This window comes from Lissotriton helveticus, chromosome 12 (assembly GCF_964261635.1).
Source record: "Lissotriton helveticus chromosome 12, aLisHel1.1, whole genome shotgun sequence".
NCBI classification, from domain to species: Eukaryota; Metazoa; Chordata; class Amphibia; order Caudata; family Salamandridae; genus Lissotriton; species Lissotriton helveticus.
This window is the reverse complement of record NC_136073.1, coordinates 272,672,513-272,692,321: the sequence shown is the minus strand read 5'-3', so window position 1 is coordinate 272,692,321 and position 19,809 is coordinate 272,672,513. Positions and strand designations below refer to the sequence as shown.

The 19,809-nt window shown below is 46.9% G+C and overlaps 1 protein-coding gene across 4 annotated transcripts in view; it reads right to left on the bottom strand.

Annotated features, from left to right (window-relative positions):
• LOC144798682 (polycystin-1-like protein 3) overlaps positions 1 to 19,809 on the bottom strand; it is a 1,031,816-nt gene that overhangs the window by 592,301 nt on the left and 419,706 nt on the right. For all 4 annotated transcript variants that reach the window (XR_013603613.1, XM_078669668.1, XM_078669669.1 and 1 more), the window contains exon 13: positions 7,858 to 8,004. Coding sequence is in view for 3 of the 4 variants with exons in the window: in XM_078669668.1 (XP_078525794.1) it covers positions 7,858 to 8,004 (147 nt within the window). In the remaining variant the exon portion in view is untranslated. The remainder of the gene's footprint in view (positions 1 to 7,857; positions 8,005 to 19,809) is intronic.

The window sequence follows — 19,809 nt, the reverse complement described above, 5'->3', positions numbered from 1 at the left end:
CCTACCTACAAAGACACACCATCTACCCAACAACTGTTCACAAATACCTACCAACAATGTTGTGGATAACCTTATGTATCCCAGCAGGCAGCTCACAAAGTAAAACAAGTGCTCGCCAGGCAGTCGCAGTTTATTTTTGCATCGCGCCTTCACTTTAAAGTGAAAGTGAGATGCAGAAATAAACATGCGGTGGAGCTTGTCTTTATGGGGCCGTGTTTAAACACTTAGGGCCATATGTATCATACTTCCGTTTAGCGAATTCCAAATAGCGAATTTTAAGGAATCGCTATTTGGAATTCGCAAAACGGTATGTATGTACAAAATCGCTTTTTTTTTTTTTTTTTTTTGATTTTTCAAAAACCTTTATTAGTATTCTTAATCTGTACACCGCTATTTAGCCAACAACCCGGAGGCAGGCAGCATATGTCCAACTTTCATATAGCAGGGTTGCAATACGTGCACAGTCGCATTCAGTCAATATAGTATGAATATATAACATTTAACATAAACACATGTGAGAGATTGTCACAGGTCAACCCAATCAGTGTCCATCAAGTGATCACAAGGCTCGCCGCCAGAAGCCCCTGATTTTCTGCATGGAGCCATTCCCCCACCCCCCTGCACCCGCTCTATATGTTCCCCCTGTACTGCCCTCAGTCACTTTCATCCCCCTCCGAGTGGGCCAGCCAGTCCACCAACGGCTGCCAAATGTCTGCAGGCCTAGAGCGGAGTGGCATCAGTTCCCAATACGCCGTCAACTGATTTTTACAGTACAAGGCAGATTTCAGCCAGCTCGATATCGTTGGTGGGGTCTTTTGTTTCCATTTGAGCGCTATCTGCCACTTGGCAAGCAGGAGTAACATTGCCACCAGCTTTCTGGACGTACTCGGTACCGGCAGCACAAATCCCAGGAGGCCTAACAATGGGTCGGGACCCAAGGGTATATGCATCATCAGACTCATAGTACGAAACACATTCTCCCAGTATGCCCCTATCGGGCCACACGTCCAAGACAAATGATAAAAGGTGGCCTCTCTCTCACCACATCTCCAGCAGGAGGCGTCAGCTGACAGTCCCATTCTCACCAGGTGCAAGGGCGTACGGTACGTTCTGTGTAGATAATTGAAGTGTATGAGCCTGAGCCTGTAGTTTGGGGAGAAGTGTTCTAGTTGCGTGCAACAAAACGTCCATTGTTTTTCCGATATTTGTATATCCGCCTCCCTCACCCAGGCCATCCTCGAGTCAGTGTGTGGGACTGGTGTCGTGTTCTGTGTGGCCCTGTAGATCCTCGTTATCAATTTATGGGAGGATGCATTCGAGAGAACGTCCTCCAGTGCCGCTAGTGTCGGCGGTGCCTCTGGGAAGCCCGGGTATCTACGTTTGCACGCAGCCCGCAGTTGATAATACAATAAGAGTTCCGTGGCCGTCGGGGTCGTAGAGTCAGTCATGGCCTGTATCTCTATAAAGTTGTCATCCGGGTACAGGTCTCCTGCCACCTTCAGGCCTCTCTCGCTCGCTCTACGGACCACTGCTGCATCCGTGAGTGGTTCCAGCAGGGGGTTGCCGTCTAGTGGCATGCTCGGGGCGTACATGTCGCTCACGCCCGCTCGTTTTGCTATGCCCTCCCATGCCCATCGCACCATCTCCACCGTGTCTATGTCCTCATGCGGTCTCTTGAATTTTTTGTATACCGCCGTCTTGATGGGGCATGGAGACGCCACGTCTATCTCAATAGCTACGTGAGGTTGGTACGGAATCGGGTGGTGCCAGTAGTAGAGGAACTGGGCTTGTGCACTGTACGCATACAGCTCAAAATCTGGCGCAGCTAAACCACCCTGCCGGAACGGGAGAGTTAGGAGGTTCCAGGCCACCCTGGGTTGCCGACCCGCCCATATCAACTCAATGACCGCAGACCGGAGCCTGGCGAAAAATGCCATTGTTAACGGCAGAGGTATATTTATAAATAAATACAGGAATTTGGGGACCACCACCATTTTGGCAAGAGCTATGCGACCCATCAAAGAAAGCGGAAGTGTCTTCCAGCCAATCTATTGCCACTCCAAAGTTCGAGAGCCAGATGTCATGAACGGTGCGGCTTACTTTAATGCCCAAGTATTTTACTTCCTCCTCGGCCCAGTCAATCTGAAATTCCGTGTGGCACCTCACCGTGCTATCTGTAAGTGGCAGCATGGTCGACTTCGACCAATTAATATTGATCCCAGTGAGGCCGCTATATCTAAGCATCTCCCTCATCAGCGGATCGAAATTCGTCTCAGGGTCCATCATGTAGATGGTGATGTCGTCTGCATATAGGGAGATAAGCAGACCGCGTGATGTGAAGCCTATGCTCCTCTGGGTGTGGTGTTGCCGCATACATGCTGCAAGCGGCTCCGTAGCTACGGCAAAGAGCAGGGGAGAGAGCGGGCATCCCTGTCTCGTCCCTCTCGTGATCCGAATAGAGTCTGAGGTCTGCCCATTCACTCACACCCTTGCAGTCGGGTGATTGTACAGCACGCCGATACGTCTGGCAAACAGCGGGCTGAACCCCATTCTAGTAAAGAGTGCGTACAGGAACTTCCACTCCAGGGAGTCGAATGCCTTTGTCGCATCAAGTAGCGCAGCAGCAGCTTTCGATTTGGGGTCAAGGTAGTGGAGCAACCCGAACAGAACTCTCAGATTATGGGAAGTGGATCCCTCCAAGACGAAACCCGACTGGTCTGACAGTGCAATCTGCGGTAGCATATATTTTAGTCGGTCAGCCAGCAGTTTCGCATAGATCTTGGCGTCCACATTGATGAGCGAGAGGGGTCGGTATGAGTCCGGCTCAAGAGGGTCCTTGCCGGGCTTGAGTAGGGTGATGATCAGTGCCTCGTGCATGGATTGCGGGAGTATCCCTGATTCGACCGCTTCCTCAAAGACCCTGTATAGTTTGGGTACCAGAATATCTACATACTCCTTGTAAAACTCGGACGTTAAACCGTCCGGTCCAGGCGCTTTACCAGGCGGCATGCTCATTATTATAGCCCGTATGTCCTCCTGCGAGAACGGTAGGTCCATGTACTGTCTGGCCCCGTTGTTAAACCAGGCCAGGGCGATTGTGTCTAGATAGTCTGTGATAGTTTGGTCGTCAGGCGTAATTTTGGACGTGTAGAGTGTGCTGTAGTATTGCGTCAGGACTCCGAGGATGGCCTTTGGCTCCCTCACTATGTCTCCTCCCTCATCTCTAATCTCTAGCACATAGTCCGCACCCCTGGGAGCACGGATCATGTTGGCCAGCGTCCTGCCTGCCCTATCCCCCTCCCCGTACCGCCGTGCCTGCGCATCTTTCGCTAGAAAGGACACCTCTCTGTCTGCCTCTTCCTGGTATTGCGTGAGCTTCGTGCGAAACTCAGCCCTCACTCTGTCTGTAGGTGTTTCTTGAAGTCGAGCCTCGAGCGCTGCTAGTTCAGTTTCTAGTGTTTGCAAGGTGCTTCTGATTGAGCGGAGTACACCTGTCTTCAGTGACATGCAGCACCCCCTTATCACCACCTTACAGGCCTCCCACAGCGTGCCCGGGGAGTCCACCGACCCCTCGTTCAGCTCGAAGTAGTCCTCCAGTTTTACCCTCAATTCTTGGCTAAATACCTGGTCTCTAAGTGCCCTGGAAGGGAACCTCCAGCTAAAAGGTTGGATGTAGGGTGTTGGGGTGGCTAGGGTAAGACATACTGGCGCATGATCGGACAGTGAGCGCGGTAGGTGTGTTACATCTGTCACAAGTGTATGGACGTCCCCAGAAAGCAGCCAGTAATCGAGTCTAGACCACGTGGCTCTGTGCATTGTTAGACAAGTACCTTCCCGGGCTCCCGGGTGCAGTACTCTCCAGGAGTCTATCAGGCGAGCCTCCGAGATGATATCCCATAGTGTAGCCGCCGCCTTGGGGTGGTGTTCTCTCGCGGTACCCTGTCTATCCATCGTGTCGGAGAGCACCACGTTGTAATCTCCTCCCCACATTATCGCTGCCTGCCCTTTAGTCTGTACTTTGTACCAAAGGTCGTTATAGAACTCAGGGTTATCATCATTAGGGCCATACACATTCACCAAAATCGTCCTCATACCACACAGAGTTCCTACCACTATGATGTACCTCCCCTCTGTATCCAACTGCACCTCTGACGTTGTCCAGTGAAGCCCCCGCCTAATGAGTATCGCTACCCCCCGGGAGTAGTTGGAGTAGGGTGCATGCAGTGTTACCCCCCATCTGGTACTACGGAGCATCGCAGCGGCATTGGCAGTCAGGTGGGTCTCCTGCAGAAAACATATGTCAATATTCCTTCGCAGCAAGTAGGCTTGCACCAGCCGGGCCTTACGCCTATCGTTCAAGCCGCGCACATTCCAGGTTAACAATTTAACGTGAGCCATAGTCAGAATTGTGAGTATGCAGCGTCACTCCCTCCCGCAACATGTGCACTAGGGTACAACGCAATCGTGCACGATCAGTCACCATGCAATATCTGGCGCCTAAAGTGCTCTGGGGCCTATCTCGTGCAACTGTGTAGGTATTCGCTGCCTGTGACATCAGCCTCTCAACAAAACAATTAGCAACAGTGCTCTGCAATCCCAAACCCCCCCAACCCCCTCCCGCTCCAACCCCCCAATCAGGTCGTGCAATTCTATCCCTCCCCCCCCACCCAAACACCAAACACCCTGTAAGGCATTGCAATAGTTCAAGTTCAATGGGAGACATCCCTCGGGGAACGGGGGTCTTACGCACACTAACCCTGTACTCATGCCAGGGCGACCGAGCGCCGGCCAGACAGTGCTCCCGTGTGGACCTCCCCCTCACACCTTACATGTATCAGTAACGGCCAACTTATCTTAGTACGGAGGATCTGCAGTGTCCGAGGCCCTCAGCAGGCCTCCCCGGCCCTTGCATCGCATAGTGTCAGCAATGATGGTTCAAAGTTCGCTCCTCCGTCACTCTATGTCACTGAGGACAGCTCTCTCTTCAGGTACCTCAGGAGCCGGCTGATTCTTGTGATCTCGCGATAGTTGCTTTGCATATTTCAATGCTGCCTTGGCGTCCACAAAAAAGGAAGGTTTGCCTGGGTCTTGTACCCTCAGCTTGGCGGGGTATATCAGCGAATATTTGGTCCCAATTTGCTGGAAGATCTTCTTGGCCGGGACGAATTCCCTCCTAGCCGCCTGGACTTGCATGGTGAAATCCGGGAAGATCGAGATGTGGTTACCCTGGTATTGGAGGTCCTTTATATCTCTTGCCATGCGTAAAATGGTGTCACGGTCCCTGTAGTTCAGAATGCGCGCTATGATTGCTCTCGGCGGTGCACCCGGTTGTGGCTGGGGACCCAGCGTCCTGTGCGCCCTTTCGACCAGGAACATTTGGGAGAGGCCTGTCCCGAATAGTTCTGACATCATGGTCTCTACGTACACCTCCATTTTTGCAATGTTGGTCGTTTCGGCCACACCCGTTATGCGGACGTTGTTGCGTCTTGAGCGGGCTTCCAAGTCCTCATTCTTCTGTTGGATTAGCGTCAAGACCTTGTCCATGCCTCGTATTTTCCTGTCCATAGCAGTATGACCCTCTTCCGTTTCAGTCACACGCGTTTCCAGCACGTCTATCCTGCCATCCTGCTTGTCCATGCGCCTGGTCAGGCCGTCCATACGGGCCGCCAAGTCGTCCATCTTTTGATCTATCCCTTGGAGACTCGTTTTAAGTTCCTGAAACATGGACTTGATTTCAGAAGTTTGCGCGCCCCCACTATCATTTTTGGCCGCCACGTCTTCAGATTGCTCCTGGCCTGTCGTCCTCTGCTTGGTCTTATCAAAGGTGATCTTCGGCTGTCTCGTATCCGGTTTCCCCATCTTGCCTGGCGAACTCGACGGAGGGATCACAGAGAACCTGGTCGTGCGCTGGCTCCGTCTAGCAAGGACTGCAGCTTGAGGTGTCCCACTCAGCCTAGGCTTCTCCAGCGCCCTTGCAGTTAGTTGTAGCTGTGCACGCTTGCATAGCAGGCAGTTTGTGGCCAGAATGCCCTCCGCTTACCAGTCGCGGCAACTGAACAACCCACTCAGGGTCCGGCGGCACAAAATGGCGTCTCGCGCCAAAACATCAGGGTTCCAGCAGCCGAGCCCAGATCCTGGGATTCACGAGCGTTTTTCCACCACAGCGTTTAGCGACCCTAGGGGGCAGTGGGCTAGTCTGTGCATTCACGGGGGGGGGGGGGTGCCGCCAAAGTATCGGTCGCCTCAGGCGCGTCTGCCCGCCCCTCCACGCAGTTTGGCCTCGCGGGGGGTCCGCTGCACAAGTATGGCACCCTCGCACCCAACTGGGTCTTGGATCGTCGTCAGCCTCCCCTGTTATGCTCCTTACCGGGTCGGCCCCAAAGCAGGACGGTAGCGCAGCTCTCCGGCCTCACAGTGCACCCCCGCTCCGGGCAATCCAGTACGTTTTGTGTCACTCCAGAGCCATGGAGGGAGCGACCGTTCTTCAGCTCAGTGCGGAGTTGTTGGGCGCCCCCTCCGGCCCCCGGTGTGCAGGCCGCGTAGCGCCGGGCTCCCCACTGCTCTCCTCCGGATCTCGGCTCACGCGAGGTCCCGGCTTCCAACTTGACTCGGGCCGCCTCTTCACTCGCAGGCTGCCCGCGTTAGTTCAGAGCGGTCAGTCTTCCCGCTTCGTTTTCGTTCCTCCAGCGAGTAACCCCCGCCACTCCACAGGGCTTCTGAGCGGGAGAGGTCCGGGATCTCTGTCCGTTTACAGGATAATTGCCGGATTTATTCGCTCGGTCGGCGGAGCTGCGGGTCTAAGCAGCCATTCCGCCTCGCGTCCAAGCCACGCCCCCCTACAAAATCGCTTTTCAATAGCGATTCCTTAGCATTCCTAATTTGCGATTACCAAAATGGTAATCGCAAATTACCCATTCATTTCCATGGGCCAGGAGGCCCATAGGAATGAAAGTGCAATTTGCGATTAGCAATTTGCTAATCGCAAATTAGGAATTTTTTCATGGGTGCAGGGGTGTCTCAAGAACACCCTGCTGCACCCCTGAAAAAGACATTTGGGGGCATATGGCGCACATACATGCCCTAAGGGCATGTATGGGCGTCATATGGCACCTTTGTTTTTTTGTAAAAACGCTTTTTGAAAAGAATTCGCAACTTCCCACCAACTAGAAGTTGGTGGTAATTTGCGAATCCTTAATGGCAATTTTTGAATATTTTTTGTTTGATACATTGCATTTAAGGAATCGCAAAATTTGCGATTTCTTAAGTGCAATCGCAAAATAAGGAATAGCAAATTTTGCAATTCCTTATTTTGCATCAAACATGTTTGATACATACCATTTATCTAATTAGCATTCGCAAAGGCCGAAATTCGCAGAATTTCGGCCTTTGCGAATGCTAATTAGCTTGATACATATGGCCCATTGCCCCATAAAGATAAGAAATCGTTTGCGACGCACGGAAAGCAGGCGAGCCCGTCCAAGTGGGCTGTCTGAAAAAGCCAAAAGTACACGACATAAAAAGCTCTTTTCCAATGGCTGGCCACCGTTTAGCATACGCTGTGACGCCAGCAAATGGAAAAGAGGGGCGGGGCTTAAAGCCCTTTACTGAAACTACTCAAAATCTTTAAATCTCGCCGAGCGAGCTGCGTATGTGCGCAGCAACGCTATCATTAAATCTTGCTGAGCGAGCTACGCATGTTCGCACCAATGCTAGCCGAGATCTAAAAAGGAAGGACGGAAGACAGAGATCATAGCCTATTTTTTTCAATCGAAAATGGCTACCTAAAAAGTTAATTACAATTTAAAATAAGTGTTTGATTTTATAAAGAGTTCATCCCCAAGAGAGAGTCAATTCTACCTGAATGACATGATGTCGCCCCGGGAAGCGGCTGGGAAGACCCTATCCAACTGGCAGTCGTCAATGTCTGCTGCTAACCAAGAGTCACACAGGAAATGCCACTTCTGCTGAGCCTCCAAGTCAATTACCATTATCCTGTTCACGTACCTGTAAGAGAGAAGAAGAAAAGCAGAGAAAAAAAACAGAGTTGACGATCTGCAGAACCGGCCATAGAATTTCTATACTGAGACAAAGCTACAAATAACCAGCACCACCCCGGAATACTTATGCAGGCATGAGTAATGTCAGATTTACTACAAACCAGCACTCAAGTTATGTAAAGGAGGTTAGTAAGGTAGATGTAAACCTATCCACTGACTGCAGAAAATCCAGAAATAATGTTAACTCTTTGGAAACTTTACTCCAGGTCAGCGAATCAGGTTAAGTGAATATCAGGAGTAGACATTATTAATATTACAATGTTTTAAAACTATAATCTATAAAGAGAACATTCACGGGGCCATCTTGGTGCCGGGAGCAAAAATGAAATAAGGAAGGAAGAAGATTTACTACACTTAAAAATATTAAAAATAAATAAAAGTATGACAAAAAGTGAAATGTAACCATGTGTCTGAACATTGAGAAGGTACAAAACTCTAGAGAGTAGGAGGTCATTTTAGAGCACAGGCCATGGAACCCAGAATACGTTACAATCCCATTGTGAGCATTTGAAGCAGGAAATGTCAAGGAATATTGAGGAGCTAAGTGTATATGTCTGGCTAGTCTGTAAGAGACCACAAAGCGGGACAGAAAGTGGGACCAGAGCTAGAAAACGCTCAATGATTCAAGCTGAGTGCTTTCAATTGAATTCTTTGTTTAACGAGTAACACTTCAGGTTCGGTCACCTCTCAACCGTAAAGAAGAATTTCTGGAGACCAGCATCAAATCCAACAGTCATATTCTGAAGACATCAGAACTTAGAAATGAAGGACATTACAATAATACAGTTTGATCATGACACAGGGCCTAACCAACCTTCCAAAGCTCTCGATAGGAATAAACTGATGGCGTTTTCCCAGCATTTGTAGGTGTCTAAAGCCTGACAGACTCTGAATTTGTGGTTGACAGAAAACATTTTATCAAACAGGATTTCTAAGTTCTTCACTTCTGCAAATGGGAAGGAGGTTGGAACAAGATGAGAAAACAAAAAAATCATCATTCCCGTTCTCCAATTACATCCTACTATGAAGAACTTGGTCTAACTGCTGTTTAGTCTTAGGAAATTCCTAGAGATTCACTGCTGAAAGGCGTGCTACTTCCCCTTAGTGTGGTATTTCCAACCACTTACGTAGAGAGGAAGCGATCATCTCCCTCTAAAGGCCCTATATAATCTAAGAATGTCCCACACAGAGAGTACTACTCCAAAGAAATGTAACCAACCAGGCGTCTTACAGTGAAAATTAGCACTCAGCATATTGAAAAATTAATTGATTCGCAAAATCATATTGATCTTGACAGTTTGACCTCTACAAGTAGTAACCCAATCAAAAACTATGATCAAACAACGATTGCGGTAGTCAGGTGTTTGAAAGTTAATAGGAATGTGTTAGACCTGTCAGCCTTAGGGTGGTCTCCCCTACATTTTTGCCCTTGTTGCCTCCCATTTTTACCTTACATTTTATTGGACTTAGGACTCTGGGCGCCTCACCACTGCTAAACAGTGCTGAGGTGCAGGTGCTCTCCCCTAAAACATTGTGAGGCTGGCATATCTGCCACAAGCCCCTGCTACTGAAGTAAGGCTAATTCTCCATAGGCTAATATTGTGAACCTCTCCTTATGGGATAACTTCTGTCATGTTTGGTCTTGTTGGACTCGGGCGGGGAACCCTTTCCAATGATATATAGGGTTTGGACATTACTACGCTAGAGATCCCACTTTTATAAAGGGGACCTTTTCCTGCCTACACTGAGATTAGGGTCTGCAGACTCCCCCCATCCCTCTGCACACTGATAGCCTGCCTGGGTTGGGAGGTGGGAGTGGTGATTCACACCTTCCTCCCTGGGATGAGCTGTGATGGGCTGCCCACTGTAGCCTTAACGGCCTGTCTCTCGTCACTGTGACAGCTAGGTCAGGGAAGGCAGGGAACATACCAGAACTCCCTGGACTCTTCCAGAAGCCCCTGCCCCCAGACCCTTCCAGAGACTTCCACCACTTTCTAGCCCTTAGAGTGAAAGATATATAAGGGAGTGTCCTGGCCTCACATTCTTGTTACACTGCTGGACCTGGAAGAATCCCTGCTGGAGTGAGGACTGCTGCGCAAGAGGATTGCCACTGGGAAGGAGGCTGACTGCTCCAAGGAACTGCTGCCCCACAACATGCTGAGCTGCCCTACTGTCTGCTGATCCTGCCCTGCATGGGAGACTGCAACATCACCACCAGAGTGTCTCCACAACTTCCCAAAGGAACTACTTTTCTTTGAACCACATTTTAAAGAGTCTTCAACCTTTTAATGATTGCCTTTTTGGGACTGCACCCTTTTTAAGCTAAAGGAAACTACCTGTCCTTGGACCCCAGCGTTTTAAAGACTTCCCTTTGGAACAGCAACAACACTCTCAAGATTTGCCCTGCAACGCTGTACCTGCCCACAGCACTATTTGCCCCGTGATCCTCCCGAGGGCTCTGTGATTGCCTCTGCTTCTTGCGCAAGCCATCTGAAACTGGCCCTGAGGTCACTGCCACTGGGACCGGAGCGCGCTGTGTAGCGCTGAGAAGCGAAGCACTGTGTGGCAGGAGGCTCCGTCGTTGCCCCGGACTTGGAGGCACTGTTAAGCGCTGTGCTAAAGGAGCGCTGTGTGGCCGTGACCCCCACCCGTGCAGCGCCTGCTGAGCCCGAGGCCCCAGGGGGAGAGGAGCCTCGCGCCCGCAACCACCACCCCAGGTAACGCCTCAGTGCAACCAGGCTGCCGTGAGGGGGCGGGGTGCGGGTTGGCCGGGTACCTGGAGTGTGAGCTTTGTGCTTGGCTGGTAACATCATTTCTATGAGAGGCACACTTATTACGCTACAAGGGAACTTTAGCCTACGAACCTTCCCACAGTGAATTTTAACCATAAGAACCTACCTCAAGTGAACTTTTGCCATTCAAGGACACTGTGAGAAAGACATTACCATCAGGAGCCTGGGACACATGAGCTTTTGGTGATTTGATCAGGCCTGGGAACTGGATTCATTCTTATTGATTATTGATCTTGCTTGGAAACTGGAATCCTTTTTATTATTGATCAGGCCTGGGAACTGGATTCATTTTTATTGATTATTGATCTTGCTTGGAAATTGGAATCCTTTTTATTATTGATCTTGCCTGGAGCTGGATTTACCTGCTTTTGGTTCTCGCATAGTTTTTAGATAAAGAAATTCTTATTCTTATACCAAACTGGTGTGGTGTTCCCCTTGTGAGTGTTTTTACTGTGTCATCGCCGTTGTGTGTTGCACAAATACTTTACACATTGCCTCTGAAGTTACGCCTTTGCTGCTCTGCGCCAAGCTACCAGGTCGGAAGCGGTGGTCCCTACTTGGACTAGGGTACATACCCCTGCCAACTAGAGACCCCGGTTCTAACAGAATGGTTCATGTGCAATGTCCCCCAATATTGGGCCAACGTTCAATATTAAAGTCCCCGTAGTTTGATGCCCAATGACAGGAATGGAAAAGCAAGTTAAGGAAAATTAAACGGGCTAATGTATCATATATGGATGGCAGCTTCTACCAAGAAATCTCTAGGAAAAATAAAGCTAGGATGAAAATGAATAATCTGTCAGCATACACAAGGAATTAGGATGAAATTATGTTGATAATTTCAACCAATGATGTGATGACATTTTGCAAACTGGTACGTTGTAGGGAGGTAAGAACAGGAAGTATGGTATCTGAATTGCGTTGAGTAGAACATTTAACGTTAGTGTATGTGGAGAAAGACAATGTGGGAAATAAGAAGACTTTCAGTACGACCCCGAATTACTCTCCTTATTGTCAGAATCTGCAATTGGAGATATTAATGTGCAAACATATTTAAACAGTTCCGCAGGACAGGATAATCTGCTGGAACTCATAATGAACACTAATATAAACTGACGGGCAAAATTCTATGGAGATACTTTTAAACAATTTAAATCTGCTCTGACCTATCCTGAAAAGTGGAAAGGGGCAATAATACAACCAATCTTTAAAAAGGGAGATCCAGCAGACCCCAAAAACTATAGATTAATTAGTTTAATGGGTGTGTGTGCAAAAATTGATAGCAAAGAATTGTTCCAGGAACTCTCACAATGGTATGAAGAGCTGAATCTGATCCCATTGGGACAGGGAGGCTTTACGCCAGGGCATTCTTTTATAGATCACTGCCTTAACCTATGGTCTACTGCAAAAAAATCCTTAGAAACTGGAGGCTCTTTCTATAATTGTTTTGTAGACTTCCAGGCTGCCTTTGACCTGGTAGAAGGAGAACTTTTGTGGGACAAATTGGAAAGTATGGAAAGTCTGGGTGCTTGATTTAGGATATTAAAAGAGCTCCACAGTGGAAATTCAGCTAGAGTAGAATTGGACACCGATGGTAGCCTTTCCAAGAAGATCAGCATTAACCATAGGCTACTGCAAGGTTGTGTAATGGCCGACTCTTTTTGCCCTGAACCTGGCTGACCTCCCAAACACACTATTATGTACTCGCTCCTTTGGTTCCATATATCATGTCTGCTTTTGGCGGCCGATCTTGTTGTCAAGGATCGTATGCCAGTTGGCTTACAAAGGAAATTGGTCGAAGGTCCACATACTTTTAGAACGTTAATATATTTTAACTTTGGGACTGGAAATTTGAAAGGCTATTTAAAAAAATATATAATATTAGATCAAGATTGGTTGCACTTCATTTTTTATTTAGAATGCAATTTTCATCAGATGTAACATGTGCCTTAGCCAGATTTTTAATGTTTGTAAACAGCTATGTACCATATCACTTGCAGCCTAATTACATGTTTAACCTATGTACAGTTTAAGCTGAGATTTATTTAAAGTATTGTGTACATGATTTCCTGTACATTGTAAGCAATTACATGATGGCTTTTGAACTATTTATTGTTTAAGAAACATGATCTCAAATAAACAAATGTATTCATCATCATCAGCACTGCTGAATGCCTATCAGGCACTCCTGTAGCCGTTCGATGGAATTTGAGGTATGCTGGCCTAATTTAAGTGAGAAAAGAGAGTCATCCATAATGTGCTGTATCCAAAGACCAGCTAAAGCAACACAGGAGCTGGTTATAAGGGCCCTGTGTGACTTTACATGGAGATGACATGTCTGCAGAGTGGAATGAAGGGAGAGCACAGATTAAGACCTATTGGGTAAAACAGAGAATCATGCTAGGGCCTGCTCGCCTTCTATCAGGGTGGGTGGGAGGTGGTCCTGTTGCAGAGAGTTCCAGAAGCAATAACCCTCCACACCATGCGCTGAAAATCTCTGGAGCAAATAGGGGTTCCAAAAATGCCCAATATTTACCCTTGGAACCCCCTAACTTCAATCGAGAACGGTGCATGAGCCAGTCATTCTCTGATATGCCACAATAATCTGGAACCCCTTACTCGTCTAACAACCTGCATGGTCTGCTTCAAAAAGGACTTCAAGCTCCTCCTATTTGATATACATCTGTGTAAATCACCCTTGACCATGCCTAAGTACTCTACCCAGGAGACAAACTACCTTCATAGTGTCTCATCACCATCTTAATCATTGCTTGAACCGTGTACAACCCTGTACAATGGCTGCTTTTGTCTTGTTTGCAGCTACCAATGTAATATGTCTGAACGTAATTATTGTAATTTGCTGTACCCTTGTATCATGCTACTGCTGTAAAGCACTCTTATGTCCTCGGGTCATGTCTGTCCTATTTAAAATTGCAAAACAACAGTTGATGGACAGAATGAAGAACAATGTCATACATTCACCCCAGTACAGAGATCTGGGCCTAAATCGATCGTTTTTTGCACTCCACACCACCCCAGTTCAGACATGGCCATATGCAAATCAGCCTTGACCCTATGCCTCATGGGAACAGTCCAGCCCGAACTGCCAAGTCATGTCTTTCCTGGACCGGGATCAAGCATCCTAGGACTGGTTTCTGGCTATCAGCCGTCTTCAGCCAGGATAGCTTGACTCCAGTGGTGTGGAGAGCATGGGACTCACGTCTGAGCATACCCATCCCACTCGGGGTGACAAAAGCAAAACAACAGTTGATGGACAGAATGCAGAACAATGTCATACATTCACCCCAGTACAGAGATCTGGGCCTAAATCCATAGTTTTTTGCACTCCACACCACCCCAGTTCAGACATGGCCATATGCAAATCAGCCTTGACCCTGTGTCTCATGGGAACAGTTCAGCCCGAACTGCCAAGCCATGTCTTTTCTGGACCGGAATCAAGCATCCTAGGACCGGTTTCTGGCTATCAGCCGTCTTCAGCCAGGATAGCTTGACTCCAGTGGTGTGGAGAGCATGGGACTCACGTCTGAGCATACCCATCCCACTCGGGGTGACAAATGCAAAACAACAGTTAATGGACAGAATGCAGAACAATGTCATACATTCACCCCAGTACGAGATCTGGGCCTAAATCCATCGTTTTTTTGCACTCCACACCACCCCAGTGCATATGGCCATGTCTGACCTGGGGTGGTGTGGAGTGCAAAAAAACGATGGATTTAGGCCCAGATTTCTGTACTGGGGTGAATGTATGACAATGTTCTGCATTCTGTCCATCACATGTTGTTTTTGTCTTTGTCTCCGAGTGGGATGGGTATGCTCAGACGTGAGTCCCATGCTCTCCACACCACTGGAGTCAAGCTATCCAGGCTGATGAAGGCTGATAGCCAGAAACCGGTCCTTGGATGCTTGATTCCTGTCCAGGAAAGACATGGCTTGGCAGTTCGGGCTGGACTGTTCCCATGAGGGACAGGGTCAAGGCTGATTTGCATATGGCCATGTCTGACCTGGGGTGGTGTGGAGTGCAAAAAAACGATGGATTTAGGCCCAGATCTCTGTACTGGGGTGAATGTATGACAATGTTCTGCATTCCGTCCATCACCTGGTGTTTTTGCCTTTGTCGCCCCGAGTGGGATGGGTATGCTCAGACGTGAGTCCCATGCTCTCGACACCACTGGAGTAAAGCTATCCAGGCTGATGAAGGCTGATAGCCAGAAACCGTTCCTTGGATGCTTGATTCCGGTCCAGGAAAGACATGGCTTGGCAGTTCGGGCTGGACTGTTCCCATGAGGCACAGGGTCAAGGCTGATTTGCATATGGCCATGTCTGACCTGGGGTGGTGTTGGAGTGCAAAAAAACGATGGATTTAGGCCCAGATCTCTGTACTGGGATGAATGTATGACAATGTTCTGCATTCTGTCCATAACCTGTTGTTTTTGCCTATTTAAAATTGCAACAACAAGAAAACACCCATGCCTCATTTTGCCATGAGAACAATACAAAAAGACCAGTTACTAAAACTGTAAGGCACAGTACCTGGTTCTCTACATTCAGAAGGATATATATGCATTTCAACATACAAAACAACTTGTGAAGCTGAAAAGTTGCAAACCCAGTTTTTCATGATAAAATATTACAATCATGAGAAAAAAAGTATGACGCTAACCCAATTAGCAGATCCAAATGATGGTGTAGCAATGCAGAATCCAGCGCCCTGGTACACATGTTTTTTCAATGTCAGTAGTTATTCACCTTCTTGACCCAAATTACACAAGCTTGCAATCATATTTTTACAACTAGACACGAATAACTTGAATAGGTATGTGTCCTTGCTTTCTCTGCAGAATTAATCACTACTCAGGCAGAAACAACCTGCCCCTCCTTGACTGCTTGATGGTCTGCACCATCTAAGGATTTCTTTTTTGTTAGGAACAGTCCTACCACCTTCATATACATTCAGGTGGAATTCAGAGGAACGAGCACACACACACAAAACACTTTGAGGGCTGGTCTGGTCATAACAGTGTGGGTTACATATGACCTCTCTCACATGCTCACTTGCCCTCTATACCTAACTCTACTTCTTTCTGTCTCTTGGCTTCTCCAGCTCTCATTTTCTTTAGCTATAACAAAAGTCCCTTTGTCCTCAAGTTTTGGGACTTGAAATGCTCTTCATGTACACCTTCATACTGAGAAAAATGTCATACTCAACAGCACTCACACAACATTGATCTTAGCAGCCAATGTTTGACATTCACTCCTGGTTCTTATAAACCAACAATTTCGTCTCCACTACCTTAGAGTCAATGTTATTTGATAATATATTAGTTGCTGTGAACTCTAAGTGATTTTACCTAGTTGTTAAGATGCGACTGATTTGTCCTCTTCCTTCCTAACATGGCTGCTGGACTCAAAGCACAGATGGACTGGTTAAGAGTGGTACTCAAACCCTAATTCACTTGAATCCAGTCCTTGACGTTCTCCCCTAGATCCCCCATGATTTGGCATTGCTGAATTTCCCCCCGTGGCAGGGGTGACCATGTGGTATGAAAAATTCCCACTAAGGTCCAAAATATCTGTCAACAGCACTAAGAGACAACAATCTCTTCATGATAGGCTTAGTTACTGATTGGAGACATATCTGGGACTTGAGACATTTCATTCTTAAGCAGCTATAATACCTTTAGTGAATACTTCTAATTCAGTAATCAACGACCCTCTCCTTGTCTTCTGATGCCCTCTACGCAATGATTTAAGTTGTACTGATGGTCAGGACTTTCTGATGTGACTTGAAAGTGTGGATAGCATCATCATAAATGCAATGACTACACAAAAGCAGGCATTAAGAGTGTATCTCCATATTGGGCAGTTTTTAAAGCATAATTGTTCACCATCAATGAAGGTCTTGTGGTCCTATACTTATTGCAGTTCCGTTAAAATTAGTTATCAAACAACCACGTTTTCTGGAGTCTATGGAAAGCCATATGATTTCATTACAAGAACGGAGGCTACATTATGCAATGACTTTTAATTGCAGATCCAAGCTAGTCGCATCACAATACAAAGGTTCCAATAAGAACACTGAGATAAGGTAAGATACAAGACATAGCAACCATCAGCCTCTTTTAAATGCGGCTCCAAGCAGATAAGCAGCTCATTATCTTCTCTAACCTACTTTCTCTAATATTGTTCGTTTGGTAACAATTTGGATTTATATTGGGGTTTATGTGAAGGGTGGCTTATCCCCTCCTCCACCTCTTCCCCCTTCATGATCTGCAATTTATGGAGATCATCCCCTCCCTCTGTTTGGATAACCTCTATTTACCAGGTTGCTGATTAATAATGTGCATTTCCTCACAGTGATATTGTCCAGTGTACTTAGCTCAGGGAGTTTACTTTGCTTTCCTTATTTTATTGTACGTCGCCGCTGTTCTTCACCGTTCTTTTATCGAAAAAGATTGTTTTGCTTATGTATCAGATATAAAACGCTGTACCCCTCACAACGTCAGCTCTCACAACGAAATGGCGCTTATATGCATTAAACGAGCGTTGGTCTACTCACGCTCTTTCAACCTGAAACTCCGCTCTTACCCTATCGGTTTCATAACGCTTATGCATGTTTAGGACAAGCGCTACCCCCCCCCCCCCCTCGCGCTCTCACCGAGTAATCCCACGCTTACGTTCCATCTCTTGAAAAGAAGGTCGGACAAGCGTTGCTCCGTCTTAATTGAACCTTTCCCCCCCATTTCGCCCGCAGTCTCCGGCCTCAAGGAAATGAGGCAACACACATTAGAGGAAAGTTCCTTGGCGAGAGCCACGCTTCGTGCACGTCTCGCCTAGGAGCTTTCCTCATTCTTCGACAGTTGAAGATCAGCTGTTTGTTTGCGTTTGTGAGAATTTATTGAACAAATACTGCATACATTATAATTTAGCGAGCGACTACTGCACACATTATTTTTAAGAATTGCCAATTTAATTTACAATTTAATTCTTCATCTGGTTTTGGCAAATAGCAAAGGGGCTCCTGGAAGTTCATAAACTGTATATTTTATACATTGGCCTATCTTTTGGGAGTCCTTAATTCTATTTATATTAAAAAAAAGAAGGGGCAAGATGAAAAACTTATCTGACTCAGAGTCAGATATGAACAATGCAACACTTCCTAATTTTAATAAGGAAGATTTTCGCATTATGGTCCAAAAAGAAATGAAAACCTGTATGCGAGAGACCGTTGCTCAGTTTGTACCCTATAAAAGACCACTTCCCTCTCAGGAAGATGTGTCTGAAGTGATTACTCATGAGAAAGTTGGGGCTACACGTACAAAGAAGACTAACCACACCGCTACCGAGACCCATGCGAGCACGGGAGGTCCTAGCACCTCTGTTAATATTGGTGGTCTTAGCACCACAAAATATTTGGAAGGTCTTCGCACCTCAAGTAATAGAGATGTCTCTTGTGACACACAACAATCGGGTGCCCTTCGCGGCCCAAATACCTTGGATGCCCTTAGCGGCTCACTATCTCAAAGTGCTCAAGACTTCCCGGAGGGCTCGGATGATGATGATGATGATATGGATCCAGACGAATACGTCCTGGATTTAGATGATGGAGATGTAGGAATTTTTGATGAGGAAAATGAACCCCCTTCTACATCGAAGGACAATATTCTAAACCCCCTGGGAGAGGAGATGTTCTCCCCTCTGAATCTAAAACATCCCCGTTCCTCACAATGGTCTCCACAGGAGCATGTTTCAAAACGTATTAAAAAATGGATTCGCTTCCCTCACGAAAGAGAGACAAGGAATATTTTAAGGGCTGAGTGTTCAAGACCCTCAATCGATGAAAAAGCATGTTATGCTCCTAATTTGGACCCGGAATTAATTAAGTATCTTTTTAGACTTGGACGCGATCCTACAAAAGGCCTAGAAAAAGCTTTTAAAGTGTGCCAAGATCGCCTACTGGATGTGGTTGGACCACTCAGCAGAATTCTTGACTCCGCTGAAGAGTGTTACCTTAAAGGTACCCATCTTAATATAGATTTAATAAGGGGATGGAGCCAAAGAGCCCTCATTCTCCTAGGCAATGCTAATGCCAGCATTAACGCAGAAAGGTGCAGGCTCATCCTTTATAAACTTGACCCAAAACTCTCTGATATGGCTGAGAAGGAGCCATCTTCAAATCCGAAAGGCCTGCTCTTTGGTGAAGAGCTTATAAAATCATTGGGAAAGTACGTCTCAACTTTTACAGCCCTTGATAAAGCCCAGAAGAATATCAAGAGAGTATTCAGCAATAATGTTTTTGGAAGGGCCGGAAGACGGGACCTCTCTTCTGGCCGGTTTAACCAAAGGCCCTATCAGAGATCACGCCCCTTTGGAAGAGGCTTTCAACAATATAATTATAACAACTCCTTCAATCGTGGAAGAGGAAATCGACCAAGAGGGGCAAGATCACGAGCTTCATTCTCGTCAAATCCTCCAAGTAAGTCCTGCTCTTTTACTTTCTCCTTCTATCCCTCCAAAGGTGGGAGGCAGACTCAGGCTTTTTTCGAAGGAATGGGAAAAAATAATGCAAGATCCTTGGGTTCTGTCCGCAGTAAGTGGCTTTATGATAGATTTCGTTCAAACTCCGTTTCAAACCTCCTTACCAAGGGAGATTCCTGCTTCATTAGAAAAAGAGAAAATAGTGGAGGAAGAGATCTCCTCTATGCTCCAGAAAGGTGCGATAATAGAAGTTCCTTTAAATTCCCTAACTTTCGTAAGCACGTTATTCCTCGTAGAGAAAAAAGGAAAAGGCTGTAGACCGGTCATAAATCTGAAAGGCCTAAACAAAATTCTTGTTTACAGGCATTTCAAAATGGAAGGTATACATCTCCTGAGAGATCTTCTACGAAAAGAAGACTGGTTAGTCAAACTAGATTTGAAGGACGCCTATTTCACTATTC